The sequence below is a fragment of the Ambystoma mexicanum genome, chromosome 7p (genome assembly GCF_040938575.1).
Source record: "Ambystoma mexicanum isolate Mex_15411 chromosome 7p, UKY_AmexF1_1, whole genome shotgun sequence".
Taxonomy (NCBI): domain Eukaryota; kingdom Metazoa; phylum Chordata; class Amphibia; order Caudata; family Ambystomatidae; genus Ambystoma; species Ambystoma mexicanum.
In genome coordinates this window covers 148083072-148102576 of record NC_090939.1, presented here as the reverse complement: position 1 = coordinate 148102576, position 19505 = coordinate 148083072, and the positions used below count along the sequence as shown (strand labels likewise).

Sequence of the window (19505 nt, the reverse complement as noted above, 5' to 3'; positions counted from 1 at the left end):
TAGCTTCCGCCAGGATGTACAGTCAAGGGTGTTGGACATGCCCTTCGACTGGGACAATTTGTTCGGCAAGACAGTGAACGAGTCGCTTCAGGCCATCAAGGCGGATACCGAGACGGCCTGGGAATTGGGCACGCTCCAGCAGTGACGGCCATCCTTTCGGGCCTCCGGAGGAAAGTCCCAGGGATATGCCAAAGGTTTCTGTGGTGGCTCATCATCCTATCGTCAACCGTCCCGCTCTTCAGTTCAGGAAGCCTACAGGGGCTGCAGCAAGTCCAGAGGAGGTTGCCGTCATCGCCAAGGTCCCCAAGGTGGTGCCCCCACAGCGAAGCAGGATTGAACAGGCCATGTCGAGCCCCCACCTGCACACCCCGGTGGGAGGCCGGCTGGCGAACTTAGTCAGCATGTGGATGTCCATCTCCACCAACCGTTGGGTGCTGGACACCCTGGCCCACGGGCACTCCCTGGAATTTCAACGGAAGTGCCTGCGCATTCCACCGGTGGCCAGGAAGGAAAACCATGTCCGTCAACTTCTGCTGGAGGTACGGGCCGTGCTGAAGAAGGGCATGATAGAACTCATCCCCAAAAAGGCTCCGGAGTGTACTCCAGGTACTTCCTCATCAGAAAGAAGACTCGGCGAGTATATCGGGTCCCAGAAGTTTCGGATGGTCACCCTTCAGCACGTGCTTGGACAGCTGGGAGAAGGGGATTTCCTATCGTCGCTGGACCTGGAGGATGCCCATTTCCACATCCCCATTCACAAGGGACAACGCAAGTTTCTGCGCTTCGTGGTCCAAGGGCAGCATTACCAATTCAAGGCCCTTCCCTTCGGATTGAAGTCGGCACCAAGGGTTTTCACCAAGTGTCTGGTGCCAGTGGCGGCGTGGTTGCGCCTACAGGGGATTCATGTCTACCCCTACCTGGACGATAGGCCCATCTGAGCGAAGTCGAGGGAGACCGCCGTCGAGCACACGGCGGGGACCGTCTGGCTACTCACGGAACTGGGGTTGTCGATAAACTTTGCGAAGTCCTGCCTGGTGCCATCGCAGGACGCGCTGTTTCTGGGGTCCCGGCTCAACACAGTGTCGTGTCTGGTGTCCCCGTCGGAGGAGAGAAAAACAGCCAAGGTACAACGGCTGTTGACCCTGAAGATCGCAAGGGTGAGGTCCATCAAGTCCCTCCTCGGCATGATGTTGTGCATTTACCTTGTGCTCCTGTGCAGGCTGAGGATATGACCGCTGCAGGAGTTCCTCAACGCCTGTTGGATCCAGGTATCGGGAAGCTTCGAGGACAAGATCATCCTCGACGAGTGTTTCCGTAGAGCGATTCAGTGGTGGGGTGTCTGTGTGCATCTGTCGGCAGGTTCGGGTTTCCAGACCCCCCCCCCTCACCAGGAGACTCACGATGGATGCATCCATGGAGGGATGGGGTGCACACACCGGTCATCTCCACGCAAGAGGCATGTGGCTACCGGAGAAGAGTTTGTTGCACATCAACGTTCTGGAGGTACGGGCCGTGTTTTGGGCCCTCAAGCCTTTCCTTCCGTCCCTCAAGGGCAAGGTGGTGCAGATTTTCACAGACAACCCCACCACAATGTTTTACATCCAGAAGCAGGGGGGCACCAGATCCCCGGCGCTCTCCAAAAAGCGCAGGACCTATGGGGATGGGCCGTCGCACAGGAGATGTTCCTCGTCCCATTTCATCTGGCAGGAGTGAAGAACACTGGCTGACTTTCTCGGCAGGGATCTGCGCTCGTGCCATGAGGGGGGAGTTTCGGCGGGACTAAGTGGATCTTCTATTCCGACGATGGGGCAATCCCCAGATCGATCTGTTTGCGATGGTGACGAACACCAAGTGCTGAGGTTCGCCAGCAGGTTTCCCCAGCCAGGGAGCATGGAGGATGCATTCTCCTTCCCCTGGGACGGCATGTTCCTCAATGCGTTTCCCCCGTTACCTTTGCTTCTGCGACTCATGAATCAACTCAGACGTTCTCGGTGCAGGATGATCCTCGTCGCACTGGCATGGCCGAGGCAGATATGGTACCCGGACCTTCTGGACATGTCTGTGTCCCCTCCAGTGAAGCTTCCGGCAGATGCAGATCTTCTTGGCAGGGAAGGAGGCGCGATTCTGTAGCACGACCCAGGGTCGCTGAACTTGCAGGCCTGTCTGCTTCAGCGCTAGAGTTTGGTGCATACGATCTCCTGGTGGACTGCCAGGAAGGGCTTGCCCAGGCCAGGGCTTCGTCTACACTGAAATGCTATGGACATAAGTGGAAGAGGTACGCCATCTGGTGCTGTGCACAGAAACTCAACCCTCTATGGATTACGGGCCGGCAGGTGCTGCCGTATTTACTGTTGCTGGCCAAGGCAAGGTTGGCCCATGCTTCCATCAAGGTTTATCTGGCGGCTATCTCCCTCTACACCAGAACTCCGGGGCGGTCGTCGTTTGGTCACACCGCCTGGTCCAGGAATTCAGAAACGGACTTTCCGGCCCCGGTTTGGGAGCTCAATGTGGTGCCGACTAGGCACATGGGTCCCCCGTTCGAGCCTATGCATTCAGTACCGCTGAAGTTTTTATCGTGGAAAACTGCGTTTCTTGTGGCCGTCACCTCCGCACGATGAGTGGGAGAGATTCAGGTGCTCTCTTGTAAACCATTGTACTTGACATTGCGTGAGACGAGGCTGGTGCTGCAGACGCACCCCTATTTCATGCCCAAGGTGCCGTCGGACTTCCATCTCAATGATTCCTTGGTGTCACCTCTTTTCTTCCCGTCGCCTTCATCGCCGGCTGAGAGGACTTTGCACTCGATGGATGTGGCTAGAGCGCTGAAGTTCTACGTGGACCGCACAAAGGGTTTTCGGAAGACATCACAGCTGTTTGTGAAATTTGGCACTGTGAACCAAGGGAAGGCCCTCTCCAAGGTTTCCATTTCCAGGTGCCTCTCCGACTGCATCACCCATGGTCACCGGTTGGCGAACCGACCTTTGCCTGGCCATCCGAAAGCCCATTCGACCAGAGTGATCGCTGCAACTACGGCGTTCCTGTCTGGTGTGCCCCTGCTGGACATAAGCAGGGCTTCTACGTGGAGGTTGACGCACACCCTTTCAACACTTGTAGGTATGTTGTACACCACTACACACAGATTATCACCTTAATCTGTAATTCTCATTCAGTAGATCACCACTGCTTTGTTTCATAACAATCAAAATTTTATTTAACACAAATAATTAAAATACGACTCCTTGAGGCTAACAAAAAATTACTAGCATAAAACACCAAATAGTAATCAGTTCTCTTGGTGCCCACGCTAGCACATACTAATGTATGTTCATACAATGGTTCTGTGGAATGCTACATACACAGTGTGAGGGTTAGTATTCAAAGTGACTTATAGTGCAGCTTTTATCACAATACACACATATCAAGTCAACACATTTCGTTTTTCCAGCATGAGCAAAAAACTCTACTGCTATTGTAGTAGCTCTTCTCGTGCTTTCCTCAGGACTGGTAGAAAAGTTGGGAGGGCTTGATGTTGTTTTACTGAACCGGACCTGCTCTTGACTGAGTTGTATATCTAAAAGTACAAAGGTTTTTTTTTTTAAATATGTTACCGTTTGGTGTATCTACTGAATGAAAAATACTGGCCTGAAAGGTGATAATCTGTGTGTAGTGGTGTACAACATACCTACAAGTGATGAAAGGGAGGGGTAGCCTATCTAGACATACTGTGTGTACAACCCTCATGACACAGGCTCCCCGAAAACAAAAAAGAGGGTGCCCTTACCCCATTGTGTAATCATAGGTGTCTGCACACCTTCACGAAATTCTACTGCGCCGGCCGGGATTCCAGGGAGGAGTCCAGAGTCGGCCAAGCAGTGCTACGCAACCTGTTCGCTTGAAGATGAGCCTGGTGAGGTGGTAAGAGATGCTTAATGTTGAGCCTTGCCACCTCCCGTGGTTGTGCATGTGTGTACTGCTATGTATTCTTTATTCATGAGCATGTGAATCAATGGCAGACCCCATGCTGGAGAAGGAACAAGTTCTCCAGCATGGGGTCTGGCATGGATTCACATGCTCATGAATATTCCCCGTCGTCAGGCTGGGAATCCTCGGTAAAGAAAAATCAGTATCAGTTTGTTTCGTTTCTGATCTGTCTTTCGTAGTAGTAACCAATCATTGATCTCTGCGTCATACTGACCACAGCCAATGACTGCCATCTCCCTAAGCCCCGCCTCTGGCAGCCATCTTCAGATTTTTACCGCACGTTCAAGTGTTGGGATCCTCGTGCTATTGCTCTCGAGCTTTAGTGCGTTTTCGCGATTTTTCATAGGAAAATTCTCTTTTTTCGGTCAAAAGAGCCTCAAGCTCCACCGTTTCTTTATCTGATCAACGGGGACCCGTGTCGGATTCTTCTACGCCCCTCAAGGGTGAAGATTTCGTCGAGCCACGCTTTTGGAGGACTCCAGAAGTTTCTCAGGCCCATCTCGGACATGGCCCAGGAGAAGGGAAGCTTGACGCCCGGAAAGCTGTTCAGGGTCTGCCCTGGATGCCAGCTTCAGAATGTCTTTAAGGAGGACGGACACTCCCTTTGCCTCTACTGCCTGCATGAGGACAAGACGCACGTGCAGAAGGACTGTGCGTTTTGCGGCAATATGTCGGAGCGGACCATGAAGGACCGCCATCTGCGTCTCGCCAACTGGCTGGAAGGGAAGAGCCCGTCAGGCGAGAAAAAGCAGTCCGAGCGGTCTTCTAAGACCTTTGAGGGCGCCCCAGCGACGGGGGCCCAACAGAAGGCCAAGCACCGCGAGTCCGCTGGCACCGGGAGCGCCGAACGGTCAGGCTCTACGGTTGCCAGGCAGGGCGCATCCTCCCAGGGGGCCTTCAACCACGAGCCAACGCTCTGGCTCGGGTAAGAGGAAGGGCGAGCACCCGGCAAAGCTCCTGGAGAGACTCCGGTCGAGCTCGAAGGCCCCATCGGAGGGGGAGCGAGGCAGTGACCCTCCCCCCAAGGAGAAGGCAGTGAGCGCCCCTAAGGTGGTGAAAGCCTTGATCCACCCTGCCAAGGCCTCTATCGAGACAGTCGCGGCGGCCCTGGCTCAGCCTGTGGAGGCGACCTCGGGCCCAGAGTCTCCCTGCCACCGCGGAGGGAGTCCTCTTTCAAGCCCATCGACAGGACCCCCGTGAAACCTCCGACGGAGAAGAAAAAGGGGGGGGGGCAGGAGGTCGTCGTGGATTCGGCCTCAACCTCTGAAGAGGAGCTGATCGAAGTCTTAAGCCACGGCATTGGCGTGGAAGAAGACCAGCCCGTCGGGAGGGACCCCGACTTAGGAGACGACGAGAACGTCGAGGGTGCCGACGAGGCTCCTGACCGCCCGGCGGAATCCCCTCAACCAAGGCAACTCGGCGGCCATTTTGTTGGCTATACAGTCCTTATGCTCGGAGATAAGGATGAGATTGCCGTTACCACCAACGGAGGAACTGCTCCCGACGGGGGACCCGGAGCCAGGCCCTTCTGGAAGCCCTCCTCCTAAGAGAAGAAGGATTCATCCCCCACCTCCTTTTCAACCATCGCGCCCTGCTCAGCCCTCCTCCCCGTCCACGACCCGTGGGGATGATACGGGGACGGACACGGCCGCGATGGGTACAGACGACGAGGATCTTCCGTCGTCACCTCCTCCCCGGGCTTCCCCACCCGACGAGATTGGATCGTTTCATGCCATGATCGCCAGGGCATCCGAGCTTTTCCAGCTCTGCCCGGAAGAGAAGAAGGAGGAAGGTTTCCTTTATCAACTGCGCGAGACCAAGAGGAAGATGGTCCTCGCTGTACCTCTACTGGACGATATCCGGGATGAGCGTCTCGCCCTCCTCAAGAACCCATCCACAATGCCTGCGAGAAGGGATCGGTACGAGAAGAAGTACCGGGTCCCGGGCGCGGCACCCTTGTGCCTTCGGGCACAGCCGACCCCGGACTCGGTCGTCTCTGCGGCGGCCAGGAAGAAAGCGGGTGGGGGCTTCGGCCTCTACGTCAACCTCCCCCCAGACGGCGAGGGAAAGAAATTGGACACGATGGGACGCAGTCATCTCATCGGCAGCGACGACGATTAAGGCTGGCAACGCCTTGGCTATCGTAGCCCGATACGACAGGGAGTTGTGGTACAAGATCGCCCCCCTGCTGGACTTCCTACCGGACGACAAGAGGGCGGAAGCCCTAGAGATCTTGCAGGATGGAGAAGTGGCGTCGGACCACGCCATTACGATAGCGACGGACATCGCTGACACTGGGTTTCGCCAGTTGGGCAACGGCGTGTGCCTTAGACGGCGTGGATGGCTCAAGGCAACGGACTTCCGGCAGGTCGTGCAGACCAGAGTTTTGGACATGCCGTTCGACGGGAGCAACCTGTTTGGGAAAACAGTGGACGATTCCCTACAAGCCATCAAGACGGACACGGAGATGGCCCGGGCTCTTGGTGTTCTCCAGCGACGGCCGCCCTTTCGGAGCGCCGGAGGCAAACAGGGTGCCTCCAAAGGTTCCGGCGGCGGATATTCCACCTACCGTCAAGCGGCCCGTTCGTCGTCACAGGAAGCCTACAGGGGACGAGGCAAGTCGGGCGGACCCCGCCGTCGTCGCCAGAGAGGACAAGGCGGCAAAGCCTCGTCGAAGCAGGACTGAACCGGCCGTGGAGTCGGGCCCCCACCGAAGCATCCCGGTGGGAGGCCAGCTGGCGAACTTCGTCAGCGTGTGGGAGTCCATCTCCACCGACCGTTGGGTGCTGGACGCCCTGGCCCAGGGTCACGCGCTCGAGTTTCTAAAGAAGTGCCCGCGCGTCCCCCCCGTGGCCAGGAAGGAACATCATGTCCCTCAGCTTCTCTTGGAGGTAAAGGCGATGCTCAAGAAAGGCGCCATCGAGCTCGTCCCAAAGAGGCTTCGGGGCTCCGGAGTTTACACAAGATACTTCCTCGTGAAGAAGACAGGAGGATGGCGTCCCATCCTGGACCTACGACGACTGAACAAATTCATCAAGGCACAGAAGTTCCGGATGGTCGCCCTCCAGCACGTCCTGGGTCAGCTGAAGGAGGGCGATTTCCTGTCGTCGTTGGATTTGGAGGATGCTTACTTCCATATCCCCATCCTAAAGGGACACCGAAAGTTTCTCAGGTTCGTGGTCCAAGGGTGTCCCTACCAGTTCAGAGCCCTTCCCTCGGATTGAGGTCGGCACCCAGAGTGTTCACCAAGTGCCTCGCACCGGTGGCGGCGCGGCTGCGCCTGGAGGGGATTCCCGTCTACCCCTACCTGGACGACTGGCTCATCCGAGCAAAGACAAGGGAGCTCGCCGCGGAGCACACGGCGAGGACCGTCCAACTACTCGCAGACCTGGGATTCTCCATAAACTACGCCAAGTCCTATCTGGTGCCCGCGCAAGACGCACTGTTTCTGGGAGCGAAACTCGACACAGTGGCGCTTCTGGCCTCTCCGTCGGAGGAAAGAACGAGAGCCATCATGGCCAAGGTGCAGCGGATGCTGGTTGCGGACGCGGCCAGGGTGAGGTCCATCAAATCCCTCCTCGGAATGATGTCTTCTTGCATTTATCTCATCCGCCTGTGCAGGCTTCGGATGCGCCCGTTACAGGAGTTCCTGGACACTTGCTGGATCCAGACGGGCAGCTTCGAGGACAGGATCACACTCGACGAGAGCTTCCGACGAGCGATTCGGTGGTGGGGCACCCGCGCGCATCTGACGTCGGGCATGGACTTCCAGACCCCGGGCCACCAGAAGACAGTGACCACGGATGCCTCCCTGGAAGGGTGGGGAGCGCACACCGAAAATCTACACGCGAGAGGCCTTTGGCTTCCGACGGAGAAGTCCCTCCATATCAACGTCCTGGAGCTCCGTGCAGTGTTTTGGGCCCTCAGGTCCTTTCTTCCATCCCTCAAGGGCAAGGTGGTGAGGATCTTCACCGACAACACCACCACCATGTTCTACATCAGGAAGCAGGGCGGCACCAGGTCCCCAGCCCTGTCCAAGGAGGCGCAGGATCTGTGGCATTGGGCCGTCGCCCAAGGGATGTTTCTGGTGCCGTTTCATCTGGCAGGAATAAAGAACACCATCGCTGACTCGCTCAGCAGAGAGCTGCGCTCGTGCCACGAGTGGGAACTACGACAGGATCTAGTTGACCGCCTCTTCCGACGGTGGGGCACACCCCAGATCGATCTGTTCGTGACAGCGAAGAACTCCAAGTGCCGGAGGTTCGCCAGCAGGTTTCCCCAGCCGAGGAGCATGGGCGATGCTTTCTCTTTCCCCTGGGAGGGCCTATTTCTATACGCGTTCCCCCCATTGCCGTTGCTGATCCGGCTCATCAACCAGCTCAAGAGATCACGGTGCAGGATGATCCTCGTCGCACCTGCGTGGCCGAGGCAGATATGGTTCCCGGACCTTCTGGACTTGTCAGCGTCCTCGGCATTCAAGCTGCCAGTGGACGCGGATCTTCTCTCCAGGGAAGGAGGCGCCATCCTCCATCACGACCCGAAGTCGCTGAACTTGCAGGCCTGGCTCCTGCAACGTTAGAGTTTGGAGGTTACGACATACCGGCCGACTGCAGAGAGGTTCTTGCAAAGGCCAGGGCGTCCTCAACTCTTAAATGCTACGGACACAAATGGAAGAGGTTCTCTGTCTGGTGCCACGCACAGAAGATTAACCCTCTACGGATTACGGCTCCTCAAGTACTGCCGTACCTACTGACGCTGGCCAAGGCGGGACTGGCGCACGCTTCCATCAAGATTCATCTTGCTGCGATCTCCCGATACACCAGAACCACGAGACGGACGTCTTTGTGGTCTCATTGTCTGGTGAAAGAATTCATGAAGGGACTGTTCAAATCGTTCCCGCCGGTGAAGGCTCTGGCCCCGGCGTGGGAGCTCAACGTGGTGCTGACCAAGCTCATGGGACCTCCGTTCGAGCCTCTGCACTCAGCTCCGTTGAAGTTCTTGTCGTGGAAAACAGCATTTCTTGTGGCCATCACCTCCGCACGACGGGTGGGAGAGATACAGGCCCTTTCCTGCAAGCCCCCGTACTTGACTTTTCACGACACAAGGGTAGTGCTCAGGACGCACCCCTCCTTCATGCCCAAGGTGCTGTCGAACTTCCACCTCAACAAACCCTTGGTGTTGCCTGTTTTCTTCCCGTCGCCTTCGTCGCCGGCTGAAAGGACTTTGCACTCGCTGGATGTGGCTAGAGCGCTGAAGTTCTACGTGGACCGCACGAAGAGTTTTCGGAAGACGTCACAACTTTTTGTGAACTTTGGACCTGTCAATCAGGGGAAGGCTCTCTCAAAGGCTTCCATTTCCAGATGGCTCTCCGGCTGTATCATGTACTGTCATCGGTTGGCAAACCGACAGCTGCCCGGCCGTCCGAGAGCCCATTCCACCAGAGCGATCGCAGCTACCAGGGTGTTCCTATCTGGTGTGCCCCTGCTGGACATCTGCAGGGCTGCTACGTGGAGGTCGACGCACACCTTCACGAAATTCTACTGCGTCGACCGGGATTCCAGGGAGGAGTCCAGGGTCGGCCAAGCAGTGCTGCGCAACCTGTTCGCCTAAGGTGAGCCTGGTGAGAAGGTAAGAGATGCTTAATGTTGAGTTGTTGTATTGCTTAATGTTGAGCCTGTCGCCACCTCCCATGGTTGTGCATGTGTGTACTGCTATGTATTCCTTTATTCATGAGCATGTGAATCCATGCCAGTCCCCATGCTGGCGAAGGAACAAGTTACTTACCTGTAACTGTTGTTCTCCAGCATGGGTCTGGCATGGATTCACATGCAAACCCTCCCGCCTACCCCTCTGCGGCTCTTCACTTGGTCATACTGTCCACTTCACGTGCTACCAAATCTGAAGATGGCTGCCAGAGGCGGGGCTTAGGGAGATGGCAGTCATTGGCTGTGGTCAGTATGACGCAGAGATCAGTGATTGGTTACTACTACGAAAGACAGATCAGAAACGAAACTGATACTGATTTTTCTTTACCGAGGATTCCCAGTCTGACAGGCAATATTCATGAGCATGTGAATCCATGCCAGACCCATGCTGGAGAACAACAGTTACAGGTAAGTAATTTATTCCTTACTTACCTGTAACTGTTGTTCTCCAGCATGTTTCTGGCATGGGTCCCACCTACCCCTCTGCGGCTCTTCTCTTGGTCCTACTGCCTTTACTTGCTACCAAATGTGAAGATGGCTGCTAGAGGAGGGGCTTAGGTAGAGGGTGGTCATTGGCTGGGGGCAGTATGACCCAGAGACCAGTGATTGGTTGTTAGGAGAAAGACAGTTCAGAAGTGAAACTGAAGCCGATTTTTTTTTTTTTCTTTTTTTCTTTACTGAGGATTCCCAGCCTGACGATAGCGAATATTCATGAGCATGTGAATCCATGCCAGACCCATGCTGGAGAACAACAGTTACAGGTAAGTAACTTGTTCCTTCTGCTTGTTACACACACTGTACAAGATCCACACCCTACTCGGAAAGTTTTAACCAGTTGCTGGGGGCAGATGCAGTCCCTGGATAGGGTGCCTGTAAAATAGGTTTTGTTTGACTGAGTGATTTGACCAAGAGATGACATGGTAGTGGGGGACATAAACTGGGCACAAACGGTATTACGGTATACCGTTAAAGATACCGTGAACCACTTAATTGAACAATAATAACCGTCACATTGTTTATACCGGTATATCGTTCATACCGTTAAGTGTGCTTTTCAATCTGATTTGGAAAGTCTGCAGTAAGCAAGTGCTGCGCAGTCTTGGTCTTGCACTGTTTGATGTGCCGTCTGCCAAGTAGTTTCAGTTGGAGCAGTTTTTAATTGCCATTCCATAAACCACACGTGCCTGACACAAAATCAATATGTTAGCAATAGGAAGAATAAATACAGTGCCAAGAAGAAAAAGGGTTTACTTTGGGTTGGCGGCTTTGAGGTTTATATATTTATAATGGATAATGTTTTCTAAACATATGACAATGGGGGATTTCCCTGGTTCCATCATTGAATTTACATATAAGTCACACGGCGAAATTTACTCATCTCTGTGGGTATTCCCTGCTGCCATACCAAGGTGTAACATGTCTGTGATTACTAAACGCCTTTTGGCCCGCAAGTAAACTAAAGGCTGTAACGTAAAGAGAGAGTGCATCTGCGTGTGTATGCGTACACGCGTATACTACCATCAGACTCCATTGATCTGTGGCATGCAGGTTATCAAAATGGCAACATGTTCATCTTCACCAGTAGCCAGTGGGGGGGGGGGGGGCTAAAAGCCTAAATTACCACTTAAGAAAAGCCATTCAGTTTGCTTTGCCAGTCGCAGTAGGGCTCCCCCCGCCCCTCCTCCTCTCCACACGTGTGTTTGAGTTTGGTGGAAGCAAGGGGTGGCATTTCAGTGGAAAGTATGTTGAAAAGCCCATTTCTGGCCCTGGGTGCCTGGGTTTGTTTGTGATGATAAATATGACAATGTATGACCTTTTAGAAAATATTTGTTAAGATTAGTTAACTCCACCTGCTATACCGCGATAACCATTATATACCGTCATTTGGCAAGAAGGTTATTGTACCGTCATAAAACTAATACCGTGACACCCCTAATACAATAGTACAAAACATAGGTATTCTGACATGGAAGCTGAGCAGCTTATTACATACATATCTTTTAGATATTATGGTGTCAATTTGTTTCTCCCTAGTCCTACCTGAAAAAGGAACTGTCACATTTCATTTGATAGTAATATTTTAGTATGTTATAATGGATTGGTTGATTTTGTTAATCTACTTCAATCAGACAGCATTGGTGGACAGACCACAATATTGGCTGGTGTTCACTTGTTTGGTGCTAAAAGATGCCTGCCCTGATGTTATAAAATATTTCTTCCAATCATACAGCAGTGTCTTTAGCTGAAATATTTTATAACGTTTGCACAGTGCCTTTTCTCGATCTAATCTATCTGTCTATTGCCTCCCAAATTTTCCAGAACTATATTCCTCTATTTTTCCAGGCCTTCTGCAAGCGCAAAATCTCTTAACGCAACTACCTCAGCAAAGCCAAGCAAACCTCCTGCAGTCTCAGCCAAGCATCACCCTTGCCTCACAGGTAATACCCTCTTAAAAAGCTACTTCTTGTTTGAGGGAGATGAGATATTGTGGAATTTTTAAATGAGAAGTGCAATGAATGCTTCATACAATTGCAGTTGGGGATCCAGTGGGGTTGTAAAGTGCTTTGCCATTTTGTGAAACCTGTTTCTTTTTTTGTCCCCTTTTCTTTTTAGTTGTATGGAAATTTGGTTCTCCCCCAGGTTGGCAATGATCCATTCACTATTTGGTTTGAGTTCTTTTTATTTATTGACATTTGTAAATCTATCCGTCCACTGTATTGCCAATCCTATCATTGGCTAATCATTTTCATTTGTTTATGTATCAATATATGGATAACGTTCTGGCAAAGCTTGGCTGTTCGACCTCTCCCTGCTCATTGTATCGGAATTGAACCAGTGTTAAACAAATCTGTTTGTCGTAAAAAAATAAATGTGGGAGCACTTCTACTGAGAACGAACACGGTCCAAATAACCTGCTCTATGAGGAGGTTTCCCACTCAGCAATGTCTACAACCATGTTTTAGCTGACTGTGCTTTTCACAGAGGAGAAATATCAATTTTCATATCAGTCTGGTCCCACTCATCGGGGCCATCCAGCACCGAAATGCTAGGCAATTCTCCTCTGAACAAGAGTACCAACAATACACCCAGGCGCATGTTTCGGCTTAGTTGGGCCTCATCAGTGAGGTGAAGTAGTGTCTCTCTAAGCACAGTGAGCAAGGGGTCCACGTCTGGTTTACCCTGGGTAACTTAAAATTATACAAAAATCGATTTGTTGTGCCTACGTTATGCACATCCAGTAAATGTACCTATACATACTGTCATTGTTCCCATACAGAGTATTATTGTGCTGGGGTTCAGATTGTTGGTATCTGTACTCATTTGTACTTAATAAGAACATGCAGTCATAAACCTTCCTGGGTATTAGTTATGAGAATTAGAAGGGAAAATATGGGATTTACAGGGGAAAATGGCAAAGCACCCCAATAATAAGTTGAAAATAGCACTGAGACATGTCCAGGTACAACTGGAAACATTCAGAACAAAACGTGCCGAGTAGGGCCTTTATCTAAAACACTGGCCTTATATGAAAGCTAATAAAGCAGATAAACACCTGGCCAGACAACTACAGAATAAGCAACATACACAAACAATCACAAAAGTACAAATCAATTGTCCTGAAGTGACACCACATGCTCACCTGAGGCTTCCTCAAACGACAACTCCACCTCTTCGTCAGATTGCGTGGATGCCCCCCTTTCTTCTTCGATATCTTCCATTCTTTGTAGAGGATTGGTCGACCCCGGGAGGTAGCCACTCTGCCTGCTGGATAAACAGCCTAGGCAGGAATCTAACTCCCCCCTTCCCGGAAGTCGCAGGTGAAGAAGGGGAAAAAGCCTGAGGCCAAAAAAAACCTTCTTTGCTGAGAAGTGGGTTGTTAGGATACAGGTAGTTGTCAGGCACTGCTACGGCAAATTCCCAATAGGTTGATCCCCGAGAGGTCCAGGAAGCAGAGAATAAGGAGGCACTTGGAGGAGGGAACGACCAAGTAAGTAGTGAGGGACATAGGGCAGCAATCGATAGTAGGGCAGCTGGATAGAGGTTGCAAGGAGAATAGAGAGCAGAAGCAGAGATGAGCAGGAATGGGGAGCCGCCTGCTGAAGAAGTAACAGCAGTGCGTGCAGAGCTGGGGTGCAACCTGCCAGGGAGAACCACAGTGAATGTCAGAGCTGAGAGACAGCCAGTTGGAAGAGAGCTGCAGGGGGAAGCCACAGAGGGAGACCGGGCCGAGGGCAGCCTGCTTGGAGCAAGCAGTAAGGAGCCTGCAGAGGAACGCTACAGAGAGAAACGGGACAGGGGAACCGCTTGCCGTGAGTGCAGTAAAGGAGCCTGCAGGGGGGAACCACAGAGCGAGGCAGGGCTGAAGGACAGCCTGCCGAGTGTGAGCAGAAGAGGGTGGTACGGCTGTGGGGCAGCCTACTTGGAGTAAACAAAAATGTAGAAGCGGAGGAGAAACTAGCATGCAGCCGGATCAAATAGAAAGCTGTGAGCGAGGATGCAATGCAAGTAAAAAGGGGCGGAGCCTGGGAGACTGGAACGCTGAAGAGCGTTGAAGTAGACGTGGCGGCACGTCAATGGAGGTACTTGCAGTGCCTCCAGAGACTCCATGGGTGCTGTCCGGTGACAGCAACTTTGTACAGGGGGGTAGTCCGGTCCTCAAACATTTGTACTACAATAGATTTTTGTAGTGATTATTATAACAGACCTCCATATTAGTGCTAATACATCAAAATAAGTATGCATTATTGGAGGAAGGTTCTGATCCAGATACTGGAAAAACAATTGGTGTCCTTCATTAATTAGGCCACATGCGTAGACATTGAAAATCAAACGTAGAAAATAGAAAATAAACCTTGTCACCAGCTCGGCAAGTGGTGTTAAAGAGGAAACATGTATTGCAAATATTTAGTGCATATTGAATGAAATTACATGTTCATTGGTGACAGGTGGTCACTGAATCTAGCCTATATTAGTCCATACAAACAAGAATTCTAAAGTGACATTTTGAAATGTACTAGAAGTTCAAAGAAGAGGTATATTTACAAAATGAGTGCGGTGTGTTGCCAACACACTTATATACTTGTGCTGCGTTGTCTTGCCTGTGTACAGTTTTGCATCGTGTCGGGGCACGATGACACAGGATGTTTCGGCTGTAAAAGGGTAGCAGCCTTCCGCTGAGGCGAGGTAAAGCAGGTATCCCTTGCACATTGGTGAGGAGGTTCAAAAACTGGTTAGTATTGAACCAGCATGACGGTGGTCGTTGTCCTGGTTTCTCAAAGGTGTGGAATATTCACTGTGAGGTGATCTTTTGTCTGCGGAGAAGCCGTGCGTGGTTCTGCGGTGCCTCCGTTGTGAGAATTCTAACACGGGGGCAGGAAATCAGTGCCTCTTAAGGCTCCGTGTGAGTCGCGCGCGCTAGGTCAGAGTAGTCGGGACTATTAGGTTTCTTAATCGTTAAGCGATACGCTTTGTGGTGTGCAGACAATTGTTGATACTGTTGTAATACATTGTTTGGTTGGCAAATATGATGTAATACTTTGCAAAACTGTACACAGGCAAGACAACACAGCACAAGTATATAAGTGTGTTGGCAACACACCACACTATTTTTGTAAATGTACCTCTTCTTTGAACTTCTAGTACATTTCAAAATGTCACTTTAGAATTCTGGTTTGTATGGACTAATATAGGCTAGATTCAGTGACCACATGGCACCAATGAACATGTAATTTCATTCAATATGCACTAAATATTTGCAATACATGTTTCCTCTTTAACACCACTTGCCGAGCTGGTGACAAGGTTTATTTTCTATTTTCTACGTTTGATTTTCAATGTCTACACATGTGGCCTAATTAACAAAGGACACTGTAATTGTTTTTCCAATATCTGGATCAGTACCTTCCTCCAATAATGCATACTTATTTTGATGTATTAGCACTAATATGGAGGTCTGTTAGAATCATCACTACAACAAACTATTGTAGTACAAATGTTTGAGGACAGGACTACCCTCCTGTACAAAGTATCAGCCAAGCCTTTCCGTCCTGCCCGACCACAGGCTATCCCTTTTGTTACAAAAGCCCGGTGACAGCAATACAGGGCTAATATGCACAAGGAATGAGGACATAATCGACATTTTTAGATAATACTATCAGACCCTGTATACATCAGATGATTCATTTGGACGGGACCAGATGGAGTATCTAGCTAGATTAAACATCCCGCATATAACCAGGGAAGAGCAGACTCTTTTAGATGAAAACATAACGGTAGAAGAAGTAAAAAAAGAACTACCCCTGATTAAAGCCCTGGCCCCAGATGGATTCACTGCAGCTTTCTATGGGAAATATAACGACATACTGGTGCCAATCCTTACACATTTTCTTAACACATTTAAGGATAAAGGAAATATCACCCTGTCAAATGAGGCAAAACTGCTAGTTTTCCACAAGCAGGGTAAGGATCCAACTCTTCCAGGGTCCTACAGTCAGATTGCATTAATCAATCTGGATGCAAAGCTAAATTCAAAAGTCCTAGCAAATAGACTTCCCAACCTAATAGGGCAGGATCAATCAGACTTTATCCCTACTAGACATACCTTCGATAACACACGTAGAATAATCCACCTAATTGATCAAATAGGGATAACACAAACTCTGGCAATACTAGTCTTAATGGATGCAGAAAAAACATTCGACCAGGTAGAATGGCCTCTCCTGTTCCACACCTTAGACCATATGGGATTTGAGGAACCGTTCATCAAAATGGTGCAAGCGAATTATAATACACCAGGAATTTGCATCGCCATGAACGGAATGGTAACGGACAAGATAACATTGGGACGGGGTACAAAACAAGGATGCCCCTATCCCCGCTGCTTTATGCAATCTACCTGGAACCCCTACTAATCAAAATTCGGGACTCCGAACACCTCAGGTGCATAGTAAATGGCGAGTGTCTCTCATAAGGTAATAGCATAGGCAGACGATATGTTGATTGCAATGATGGACCCCAAGCGATCACTCCCGGTGCTTATGCAGGAACTGGCGATATTTTGAGGAATCTCAGGCTTAAAAATCAACCAGCTGAAATCAGAAATTATGGGGCTTGCAGAAGATCAGACGGTGATTAACAGGCTAGCCATGAATATGCGATTAAAAGCACAACAGGGGATCACATGTTTAGGTATAACCTTCATTAAAAGGAAGGAGCAACTATACAGAGCAAATTATCTGTAAATATTGGCAAGAATTAAGCTAGATCTCGAGAAATGGAATCCCCTTGTGGTAACAAGAGGTATGACCTCAATAAAAATGAATATTTTACCGAAACTATATTATACTACTTCCAGACATTACTGATCAGAGTCCCAAAAATATTCTTTAAAGCTCTTAATAAGGCACACTCGGCTTATATTCGGAAAAAAAGACCCCCGCCTCAGTGTAGCAAGGACTATACTAACCGCACCAAAACACAAAGGAGGCCTGGCCCTTTCACAGATACCTATGAGGCATTGCAACTATGGGTAATAGGAGAGTGGCTAGCAGAAGGGACACACAAGATATGAGCGGGACAAGATAGGGACATAGCAGGGACTCCCCTAGTGGAACTGATGTGGAAAGAAAAGCAACATAGACAAAAGGACAGCAAACAAGCTCACCAACTCCAATTGAATCCTATATAACGACCCACTTAGGTTCAAAGAAACTTGTCTCAGACATATATACATTTATACATGTTCAAGATGAAGAAAATCAATGGAATTACATAAAAAGATGGGAAAAAGCTCTAGGGGAAACAATTCCTAGGCATCACTGGGAATACCTGTGGGGGGGATATCCCCAAGCTAACCAGAGCCATACAGGTGAGAGAAATGTGGATAATACTTGTACAATGGCACTACACCACGGAGAGACTACATGTAATGTTCCCACAAGTGTCAGATCAATGCTGGAGGAGGTGTATGCAAATAAGGGAACCAGAGACATATATGATGGGAGTGCTCAGTACTACAGCATTTCTGGGATGAAGTGAAGACCCAAATCCATGTGATGTTTCTTTCAGGGGCTGGGACAAGTGGGAGAAAATGTATGGATGGGCGGTTATGTGGGATCTGAAGGAGAAAGGCTTGACTAAAACACGGAAACCGGGCTTCATGTTGTTAATTGCAGCCTGGTTAGCGATCTCGCACAAATGGAAGCAACACACACCACCCACGCTTTGACTGGTTGCAGAAAATATGGTCATTCGTATCTATGGAATGGGTCACCTATAAGATTCAGGCAGACCAAGAGAAATGTAAGAAAGACTGGGGGTCGCTACTGTGCTTTCTACAAAGTGACTATATGGTACACTGCTGACCACATACGATCAGAATCCTAGATTTGGTTGGATCCTGAGTTCCAGAAGTGAACGGGTTGGGAGAGAAGATGCTTCTGGTCGGGAGGAGGGAGGAAAGGGGTGGAGGGGGGGGGATTTTCATTTTGACTGTTTTAAATCTTACGATGATGTATCATGTTATGAAACTAATAAACATAGGTTAAAAATAGTGGAAAATGTAAAAAACAAGATAATTAAAAGTAAAAGAAGCCCTTAGAGCTGCCGGCAGAATAGAAGCAGGAGGGGGAGACATGATGGGGACGATAACTAAAGGTAAGATTCGTAGTCTGAATATTAGTGGCCTAATTAATTGAAGAAAAAGGCACACTTTTGTGCTGAAGCTCAATACTAAGACTTGCTAATCTGTGGATGCACGACTGTTTGATATTCTTGGAACTAAAATATAGTTTAGACTTCACCCCTTAGAGGAGCAATCCGTTTTGGTGTTCAACTCTGCACTGGTAATCAATAAACATAAAATGTTTCTGGGATGGTGGTAATCACTACCATAGGTTTTGTACTAGTAGCAATGATAATTGTACTGAGTGAACAGATCTGTTGATGGATCGGTACATTTGGTAATTATACCAAGGAATTATAGTGCCTTTGGGAGGCTTGTCATGACTTTGTCATCAATTAAGAAACATTTAACACAAACATCTGAAGACTTGAGGGACATTGTGTACCTCAGGTCTACATTTAATTCAGTTGAATATCCAGACATAAAATTATTCATATTTCATTCCAATCTACTTGGATAAATGCATAAAGATCTGCCACTGCCTTCTTTGCTAATAATCGTGGGAAAAAATGACAGTGATACAATCTGTTTTCAAATCACTGACCTCTTGAAATCCAAATAGTAGCTTGTTTTGCTTCAGGAAAATGCAAAGGGCAAACATTGATATAGTGCTTTTCCAGCATTGGATCTTTCATGGATTCACATGCTGTGATTATTTCTGGTCGTCAGCCTGGGAAACCTCTGTAACTTTAAAATATTGTTTTCCTATGGAAAACTTCGACACTGAATGTCCTATTGATGTCTTTTTAGGTGCTTTAGGCTGCACCACTAGGATGTTTAGTATGAATAGCCCCGCCCCATGGCTTCCCTTCAGATTTCAACCTTCTCCAAACTGTTGCGATCACCTTGTGTTTTCTCTTGAGAACATTGCTCTTTGTATTTTACACGTGCATTCGCTGGTCTGTGTATTCTCTGGCCCATCAGTGGGCCGAAAAAATCGTTATTCCAGCTGTGTGAGACCTGCAGCCTCAAGAACTTCTACGAAGGGGATGGGCATACGGATTCTCTGTATTGCCTTCATCACAATCATTCTGCGGATGACTGTGAGATTTGTCAAGGATTCTCCCAGAAAACGCTAAAAGACTGCAATCAGCTGTTAATTTGCTGGTTAAACGAGGGTACTTACCCGTGTTCGG

At 49.7% G+C, this 19505-nt stretch overlaps 1 protein-coding gene across 19 annotated transcripts in view; it reads left to right on the top strand.

The window, feature by feature from the left end:
* The window catches only part of POU2F1 (POU class 2 homeobox 1), a 1344877-nt gene that overhangs the window by 917266 nt on the left and 408106 nt on the right, over positions 1–19505 (top strand). For 16 of the 19 annotated variants that reach the window (XM_069635947.1, XM_069635943.1, XM_069635944.1 and 13 more), the window contains 2 exons: positions 12006–12124; positions 12300–12326. In XM_069635947.1, the coding sequence (XP_069492048.1) occupies positions 12006–12124; positions 12300–12326 (146 nt within the window). The remainder of the gene's footprint in view (positions 1–12005; positions 12125–12299; positions 12327–19505) is intronic. The other 3 variants (XM_069635952.1, XM_069635953.1, XM_069635954.1) reach the window with 3 other exon arrangements.